Source organism: Ixodes scapularis, unplaced genomic scaffold (assembly GCF_016920785.2).
Source record: "Ixodes scapularis isolate PalLabHiFi unplaced genomic scaffold, ASM1692078v2 PGA_scaffold1__304_contigs__length_218370807, whole genome shotgun sequence".
NCBI classification, from domain to species: domain Eukaryota; kingdom Metazoa; phylum Arthropoda; class Arachnida; order Ixodida; family Ixodidae; genus Ixodes; species Ixodes scapularis.
The window spans coordinates 52,462,416-52,471,978 of NW_024609846.1; the positions used below are offsets into that span (position 1 = coordinate 52,462,416).

General features: G+C 52.1%; 1 protein-coding gene across 14 annotated transcripts in view; it reads right to left on the reverse strand.

Annotated features, from left to right (window-relative positions):
- The window catches only part of LOC8038614 (RNA-binding protein Musashi homolog Rbp6), a 632,232-nt gene extending 623,134 nt beyond the window's left edge, over positions 1-9,098 (reverse strand). For 4 of the 14 annotated variants that reach the window (XM_042290740.1, XM_042290736.1, XM_042290730.1 and 1 more), the window contains exons 1-2: positions 8,634-9,032; positions 8,483-8,523 (exon numbers count right to left, since the gene is read on the reverse strand). In XM_042290740.1, the coding sequence (XP_042146674.1) occupies positions 8,483-8,523; positions 8,634-8,701 (109 nt within the window). In that variant the 5' untranslated portion in view covers positions 8,702-9,032. Of the gene's footprint in view, positions 1-8,482; positions 8,524-8,633 lie in introns of all 14 variants that reach the window. The other 10 variants (XM_042290738.1, XM_042290737.1, XM_042290735.1 and 7 more) reach the window with 6 other exon arrangements.
- Between the last annotated feature and the right edge of the window lie 465 nt (positions 9,099-9,563).

The following is a 9,563-nucleotide window of genomic DNA, read 5'->3' on the forward strand; positions in this document are numbered from 1 at the left end:
CGTTCGTACAAAGGGAAAACTTCGGAGGCCGTGCTTCAACCGCGCAACGTAAACGCCGCTAATGTGCGCCACCTCAATCGTCTCTAAAAACGAAAAACAAACAACAAAAAACGCAGGGAGTGTTTTTTAGTGCTCACGTAGTTTGCTTCGCAATCCGTTCTTCAGAGTACTTATATTGTCTAATTCCGTAATCTGAATGGCTCAGGAGGAATAATAAAATCCTAGAGGCTCGCCACACCCTGCGCTTCGTGTAGCCCTCCCAGTGATTACAGATCCGTACTCTTCCAGTGAGAGTGACTTTCTCGACGCCGTTAGTGCACGGGAAAACAAAAGCAGCTCCTTCCATTTCGTAAGCCGCGGGCCCACTGTTAATACGTCGTAAAAAAAAAAAAAAAAAAAAAAAAACCGTTTGCAGACAAGTTGGAATCACACATTGGTATGAACTACGAACCGAGCGTGCTTGAGCGCGAATGATTATGTCGTCATGTCGAACGCCGTAACCTTTGTCCGACGTATAAGGCAAGCGTGACTGCGACCTAATACCGCGACGCACAGCGACCGCCGAGACGGAGTTCCTCGCGGGGACGCGGGTTCTATACCTGAGCGCGAAATCTCGACGGCGGTGCGGCTGCGGCGACGTCGTGACCTCGCTCTCCGGAGAGGCCATTTCGGTTTCCTTTATCGCCGCCTTTCGGGATGTCGCCAACGATAAAGGCGCACGGGGGCACTTTTTGACGTCCGCTATCTCCGTCACTTTCTCTCGCGTCAATCTCCTCTCGAGTCGCACTCGGTACACGGCTCGATAAGGGCAGCCCGAGAGATACCTGACTGATGATCGAAGCCGCGAATTCGGGAAGGACGCAGTATGTATCCTGGCGAAGACGCGCGCTTCGTCGGGCGGAAGAGCGACGTAACGGCGCCACTGCATGGGCCGTAAAAGAAATTAAGAATATATAAAAGAACGAAGTAGAACTTCGAGCGAAGCGAGAAGAAGAATCTGTGGGACTCAGAAAGAGTCTATACAAGAAAGCCCACTGAGAATTGGGCCGGAAGTGGTGAATCGAGTCGGAGATGCGGGGAACCAGTTTCGCGTCGAAACATAATTATATTTCAGCGCAAAAAAAAAAAAAAAAGCATAAGCTAGTTTTATTGAGCTCATAAAATGACCATTCTATTTTTGTTTCTTTCTAAAAACTTATTTAATACGCACCCTCCCCTTCCTCCCCCCCCCCCCCCCCCCTATCTGCCGTTTAAAGAACACGCAATAAAAGGCGACAATCGTTCCTTCGGATGCATACGATGGACCGAAGCGGGCGTATACGCAACAACGCAGCCGGTCCAGCGCTGCGAACGTGTCACGTGATTATAGGCACGTCGCTGCGCCCCTCCCGAATGTCACGTGACACTTCCACGTCATTGGATTGAATGGGATGTATCGTAGCACCCGCTGCGGCATATTGCTATACGATGAAACTAAGTGTAGCGCAGTGTCGCAACCTGCCGGCAAGCGAAATAGAGTTCAGCCTCCGCTAAGCCATCCGTCATTACCTCATCAAATAAAATCAACTCGCCGATCAATCAAGCGCCGTCCTCTGGGACTTTCTCATCGGCTAGTCCACGGTACAAGCGAAACGTAAGACCGGTGGCAACCGCTGTACGAGCCTTACTGGAAACACACACACAAAGTTAAACTACCTTTTTTTTCTTTTTTGTGACGAAATGAGCGACTGACTTGCGGACGCGTGTGACCTACGGTAGGGAGCCAAGCCTCTGTATAATGTACACTTGTTTCACGTGAGCAGGCGCAATGAACATCGGACAAATTCGCTATTTCCGCCCTTCCCCGTTTCACTTTCGTGTCTGTTAACGGATTTAAAGTAAAACCGCCTTCGTCGTACTCCAGCGTGCGCGCGCGCACGAACCCGCGACGGACATACACCCAAAACGTTGACCACCCCTAGCTACAACCAAATTTAGAAGACCACACCAATTACCTGGCAATATAGAAAAAAAAAAAAAGATAAAAACTGAAACCTTGTAAACCGCGTGCTTCCACCCGCCCCGTTTCAATACCAGCCATAAAACTAAATGAAAACGCGGTGGTGTTGGAAACAGCGTGTGTGTCGACTGACTGACAGTCGGGAAATGCGTAGCGCGAGGTCCGAAGCATTAGTGCTCGCCCCAGAGGCCCCAGGCGCGGAGCTGCCAGCCCCGGTTAGCGCACGCAGATGTCCCCGCTGACTGGGGGCTCGGACATTTGGGCTGGACTTGTCCACCATCGACACTCCCTCCACTCGAAGAGGGGAAGGAATACACGTCCCAGCCACCGAGAAGGGACAAGGACAAAAGCGACAGTGGAGCGTCTCTCCTCGATAAACGTGTCTGCAACTGATTACCGGCGAGAATGCCTCGCTTCCTCGCCGTCGCTCCGTGGGGAGCGACTGTCTCTTAATTTAATTCCGGCGACAATCGGACGCCCGGGCTAAACGACAACGTCCCCGGCACACAAAATGCGAGCGAGGCCGCCGCCGGGAGGGAACTGATTGTTCTGCCCGAACAAAAGAAAACAGCAACGACGCCGCTAAGAATACGAACCAGAAAGAAAGAAGAACAACAACAACAAAGAAGCAAGCGACGTGCCTTCTTTTGCGACTGTCCTTGCCCTCCAGCGAATGGCGGCGGTGGTGGTGGTGCAACATTCTATAGAGGGGCCCGGGCATAATAACGCGCCATCGTTGTCGGCGTTCCCTTTTCTGAAAGCCAGGCTGTCCGGTCGCCTCCCACTCGTTCCGTTCGCAACAGTCACCGCGACCGCGAATAAAAGCGCGCGAATTATCTCCTTCGAGGGGGGAACTATTGCGGCACGAAACTTGGGGACGACGCCGCTCGTGCTCGTAGGAAGCGGAACGAGACGACTGACTCATTGAGACGTCGGAGAAGGATGCCGTTCTTCGATCGGAGGGATGGGACGGCACAGCCTTCATAACACTGTCTGGGTGCAACTTTTACACTGTCTGTATTTGTGAATAAGGCTGCCCCAAAACAGGACAAAGATAGATGCAGTCAATGGAGTGGACGAAAAGGAGCTCCACACTATGTTCGCGCTTCTTGTTTTCTGATCGGTTCTTCGGCGCTCTTAGCGGCGAATGCAGCGATAATAGGATGCTTAAGACTGGCCACACACTGTATTTCTTAAGCCGTCAGTGACTGGGGAACATTCGGCGTGAATGACAGCGTGGTTTTGATTGGAAAGCGACCTGTGTGGAACGTGGGCACGCTTAAGTACTTGGACAATCAGGCAGTTAACACTTCCCAGAAAAGATTATAATGCGTTTTTTTTTTTCTATTTTCTCCCATTCGCATAACTCTCGCTAGGTCGTCATCTTTCTGTAAACCCTTTCATGGCACGTTTTCTCAGTTACAGGCTACACACAGAATACGATGGATTCGCGGATTAACCTTCGTAAATTAAAAGGTGAAAGAACAAAATCCCTCGGGAGTTTAGAATTAACTGTAAGAATGTTGGGGGCGTGCGGTACTACAGTGGTGTGTCAGTGTGCATTATATGTGCTGTGGTCGACGATACAAAACGCAAATGTAAAACACGAATACTCCTGCAGCGCGAGACCGCATATGAACAACTAGGGCACCGTCCTATTCCGCAGTCTTTGCCTTCCCCACCATACAGCAAAGATGTGCGGTGAAGCGTGCTTCGGCGAACTTGGAGCACTGGGCTTTGACGTCGCCATTATTCCGTCGCTGTCAATCTACCTGACTGCTAATGCAGTAGAAGGGTCGTGAGCTGGGCGAGTCAGTAAGTTGGTAGCCGGATCAAAGACTGAGTTGTGAGTTCAGCGTCTGTCCTGTCCATCGTATTCTTCTAGTTTCCTACCTGTTTTCGCTGATTTTAACCATGTTGCTACGGCATGAGAGCTTTCTTCCCGTTTCTATGGCTTCCAAAGCTCGCATAAATATAGAAAAAATAAACAAATAAGCCGTGAAAGGGCGAAAAAGACGCCAAGGGCTACGCATGACTAATCCCCACCTTGGCTGGTGGACGGGATGGTTTTCTGATTTCCACGGTGCCGTGAAACATGAACCCAGAAGCTCCTCGTAATCTCTTTCGACAAAAGGAAGTCTCAAAATATTCGCACTTCGTCGCTTCGAGAGAAATTCACCATATTTTTCCCTAAGGCTTGTGAACACTTTCTGCTTGGATCTTGACTCCATTATTGCACCAGAACACTTTGGTTGGTGCACTACGATTGACGAATTAAAGTATTTCTCGTACATCGTACAGTCCGGACGAATTTGCCGCAAATTGGGGATAAACAAAAGATGTCGGATTTCAAATGTATCTGACTGAAATATAATCCTTCCGGAAAGTCGTGCCGACGTTCCGAAAAGGCGGCGCAGGTGTTGCGATCTTCATGCCATGCGTTCCGAAGGCCAAACCCTTTTCAATGGCGCCGCGTGATCAATCAAAAGTAGTGGGTAATGTTCTTCGACGAAACCTTTTCGAAATGCTAGCGCTATGGAATGTAGTGAGAGGCGTGGGGTTTGAGAGTGACTGACACTCGAGCTCCGCAGAAAAGGGCACAATGGGCGTACGCACGCGAATCGGCTTTGACGAAATGCGTTTGTGTGACTTGCTTAGCAGCCGCTTGTTCGTGGTTTCATGGGTCCGATTGCTCATCCCGGTACCATTCTGATCTGGACGAGCGTCGTACTGGAGCGTGCAGTCGTGTAATCACCACTGCGTATGGTGTACGTCAAAACTGCACGTTAGCAGTCGTACTACAATGGCTACATTTTTCTTCTACAGCGTGAACCAACAATAATGCGTCTACGTAGTGCCCGCTAAAGACCCAGGGTTACCAATCGTACCGGAGTAGATATATACTTATCACCTGCAGCTAAACATCTCAAATCTAGTCTGGCTTACTTTTTTCTTGTCTTTCATTGCTAAGGTAGCTTTGCCAGCAACCGTTTCTTACGTCGCTGTCACGACTCAACGAAATGGAACCCAAGTGTAAAGTGACTGCGCCTAAGCTGCTCTCCACTTTACCCCCATTGCCTTCCCAAGACGATTCTATTACAGTCCAGAATGGCCGCGAGGTAAGCGACTCCGCTGTGTCAACACACACACACATACGCACACAGACCCGGGTGTGCACGCACGCACGTGGCCTTTTTCGCCCCAATCGATCCGGTCCTTGGAGCGCACCGACTGTCCGACGCACACAGACCGGTCCACTTCGGCGAGAGTGCGCGCACAATGGAGCGTCGTTACCGTCCATTACATTGGGCGCAAAACGAAACTCGAGTGGCGGTCGCATAATTATGCTAATTCCTCGACCGGAGTCGGCCCTCCCTCGCCGGACCAATCGGCACAATGAAAGAACCCCCCTCGACTAATTTGCCGAGGTATAAGATCTATCGGGGAACGCTTACAGGGTTTCGGCAATGAGAGGGCTTTTGTGGGCCGGAAACGCCGTGGCTGCCGTAAACAAAAGAGAGTTATGTATCGAATGCCGTCCTCTTAAAAACCGAGAGGAACTTTCTTTTTTTTTTTTTTTTTTTAGCTGGCAGGGAGAAAGTTAGCCTGTTGCGCCATGGAGCTCCTGCGCCGTCATGAGCTCCTGCGTCGAGTCTCTCTCGTAAAATAGTTTGTGCGTCTACTTTCACGCTCAACACTCGGAGAGCCAATCACCGCAATGTACGGAACCAGCTCAGCGAATGACATTGCCGAAACATAGGTTTATACCGAAAAACGCAGTCTGAGTTGTGACACTAAGCAATGCAAAACGTCACGCTTGCATTGCTTAATGTCACAACTCAGACTGCGTCTTTTGGTCTAAACATATGTTTCGGCATTTTCATTCGCTGAGCTGCCCTTGTAAGTTGCGGTGATTGGCTCTCCGAGTGTTGTGCGGGAAAGCAGACTCACGTTTTTTTTTAGAGTGTACATATTTATACTACGTTTCACTCCGTGTCCGACCGCAACCAGCGCTATGATCTAATGGTGTCAAACAGCGTCAAAAGTGGGTCGTCATGCACGTCGTTCGCCGTATTATTTGTGCGTTCACGATTCCCGGCTAAACCTGTGCCATGCACTCTGAGATATAGGGGCCGTAGTACTTGCACCCCACCCCTCGTCCCATGTGTGCCAGCTCAGAACTACGTTTCGACGTTTTAGTCCACTAACGTCGAACAGATGATACCAACGTTTTACGAGTGGCTTGATAGCTGTTGCATAGAGCTTACTAAATAGCTAATGGACGTATAGAGTTCCGTAGAACAAAAAGAAAACACAAAAAAACAAAGAAGAACACTGAGGTTTTGCAGCACGGCCAACGAGTCCTCGAGTGTTTTTTTACTGCACACTCTTGAACGCGTTGTTGTTGTAGTTTTTGGGGTGTTATGTATGTGGGACAAGAGGGTGTAGGTACAACACCCCCTATTTCTGAGAGTGTTCGAACAGTAAACTCCCGACAATCGTGCGTAAATGTTTTTTTTTTTTTTTTTTTGTGAGCGTGATTGTTTTTGTCGGCGGTGGCAAAACGCACAAAGACGACAAGCGCCATTACGACGCATTTCTAGCGCTGCTTGCCGGTCTCGGATTGGATCGGATCGTAGTTTGATCGGCTGCAGTCGGACTTAACCTTAAACAGGGTAAAGAGGAAGAGGGATATTTCAGCTGCGTGGTGCACTCGGACCAATCTGGAGCGTCCACTTTCCCGCAACGCACTTTAGAGCGCCAATCGCTGCAACCTGCGGAGTGCTCGGTGATCTTCCGCCTCGCCAATTGGCCAAGCCTCCCTCCGCAGAATGCCGCGATTGGCTCCCCCGAGTGTTTTCCGGGAAAGTAGACGCTACAGAGTTCTCAGAACGTGGCTTATCCCGCCACCGAAGCTCATGCGCCATTTTATAGCGTTGGCTTTTTTTTTTTTTTTTTCACAATAAGGAAAAAAAAAACGCGAATCTACGAAGAGTTTATCTTAAAGAGGCACGGCGTCTTCTAGAAGACGCGGTGAAAATAAAGAAATAAAATAGGCGTGTAGGGAATCTAGTGATCGGAGGACAATGCAAAACCTTTAAGACAGATGGGCGTGCGAGTGCGCTGTCGAATGCACGGATTGCGGAATGGCTCCCAAATACCTTCCAAGTCCAATTCCCTCGAACGTCTTCTTCTTCTCCTTTGTTGCTTTTTTTGTGTATTTGCCCGAGAGGAAGGGTTACAACTTCGCTTCGGGCGGCATTCGTCGACGTAAGCGTTCAAAAGAGGAGTGGTTGGGCTTCGCTGCAGCGACGGCCTGCCTACGATTCGCCTCTCTTTTTCGCCGGTCCTCGACGGCGGATAAAAACGCGTCTCGCATTGCAGCTAAGTAAGTTATCGAGAATGGCAAGCGATACACAGACAAGCGCATAGACGTCAAGACCACCGACTCAGAATCATTCATGGGGGGGAGGGCTTATACGAAAGGAAGAGAAAACAAAAATAGACCGCTGAAGAGAACCAGAGCGAAAATAAGATACAGCGAGGGGGAAAAAAAAGAGAAAAGCAAAGACAGGAATAACGAACGGCGCCGATCCTCGGAGCGGGGGCTTTGAAAAAGAACTCGCGAAGAAAGGCCAAGAGCTAGAAAGTCCACTGGCGTTCGATCCATTCGGAGCTCGGGCGCTGCTTCGAACGGAGCGGGCTCCTAGAAACACGAAGCGGTGCCCCCGCCAAGAGCACTTCAACTCGTGTAGATCCTCGCGCGGACCAATTCTCTAAGCGATGAGTACGCTCGCGCGAGGAACTACTCAATTCGTTATCGAGGCGCTCGGTCTTAGGTCCTTTTGTCGACGACGTCTATTTCGAAGATGAGCGGCGTACAACTCCGGTTTGGGCATGTGCGGGCTCATGCACATTACACGAAAAACATAGGTCTTAAACAGGAAGCTATTTAGATAAGGAAGCCTGACTCTTCACTCCGCAAACCTCTCATACCTTGATCCTGGCTTTCGGCACTGCGTGAACTTCGCGCCCAAGTGGTAAACATACCCTTTGAGCTTATTTGTGGTACGACAGAGAGCGATTACTGGAGTTATTGTGAATGTTACATCTCTGGCACGTGATGGCGCGTGTACCAACTCTCGCGTGAACTGCGTGAACCCTTGCGCGGGATAGGTGAATCAGTTTCCGTGGCCGGGTGTGTAAGCACGGAGACGGACAAGTCCGCATGTTCGCCGACCGGCGGCAAGCAGCGAGAGAGGCAAGTGCTGCCGCTCGCCCTGCCCCCCTCGCCGACGAAAGAACTACTGCCCACCGGGAAAACGTGGGGAGGGGAGCGCACGGCGTGCGCCCAGAGTTTGAACTCGGGGTCGCAACCCAACTTTTTTACCGGGGTTCCAGGGCCCACGGGAGAACGCAGCAAGGCCTAGCGTGCATCTCCGCGCGCTCCCCGACGAAGTATAGGTAGAGAGGAAGACTCACCGGGCGCGGTCTGCCAGCTCAGGCCCCCGATGAACATTTTCCTGCAAGACAACAAGAGGAGGGGCGTCAGCTGGGCCGCCGGCGGCTCGCGGTCTGCGCCCTTCCCGCCGCGCTCTCCCAGCCTCCGTCGGGATGCGGAAGAAAAACACACCCGGGGTCGTGGGCCGCTTCGTTGGGGCTGGCCGAGTTACTCTGCTGGCTGTCGGTTTCCATGATCATGGTCGTGACACAACCGCACTGGCGCGCGACGGCAGGACCGATTGGGAGCTCCCGTGCCGTGCGAAACTGAGGGAACGAGCAACGCGCGCGCGCCGGTCTGCTGCTTGCCGCTACACACTACCACGAGCACACGGGCAGCCGACGAGGATCGACGAACACGGAGCCGAAGGGAGCCACTGCGGCGGCACACGGGGACTGGGGTGCGGGTACACTCCGCTGGGTCCTAGTGGCGAGCAGGGTGTCGGACGCTGCTGGCTGGAAGCGGCCGCTCTCGTACACAGGGTCCGGGACCCTCGCCGCAGGCCTCGACTGACAGTTCCACGACGCTTTTGGCTCGCACGGGAACTCCGCCGAGGCGCCGCAGCCGCGCAGGGGGCGCCACGGGAGGCTCCACCGCGAAGCCGGCACGAGGCGCGCCCATTGGCCCGAGGGGCCCGGCTCAGGCGTGACGTCAAAGTGACGTCACGCGCTGCGCATCCTCCCTCTGCCTTTCGGAACCCCGCTCCGCTTTGAAGGCGGAGGACGCGGCGCTGGCCACGGTGGCGCCACCTCGGAGCGCTTGCGCGAGGTACGACGAGGAATTAGGGTGGGGGAGGATGGCAGGAGAAGATGAGAAGAAAAGCGCTACAGCCCTTCCCCACCAATGATGATGGTTGTTGTTATGTTACGCGGTGGGTTTTGTTTGCTTCCAGAGGTCGTTAAATTTAATTACGGTGAGAGATACTCGGCGCGAGAAACAGGAGGCTGGAAAAACCATGTCTTCGGCGGGAGAGCGCGGCGATGGGGTGGCTCGTCCGGCGAAAGATGCGCAAAGTTATCCGCGAGGTCGTCGAAAGCGAACTCTTCGTTAATGAAGTTATTA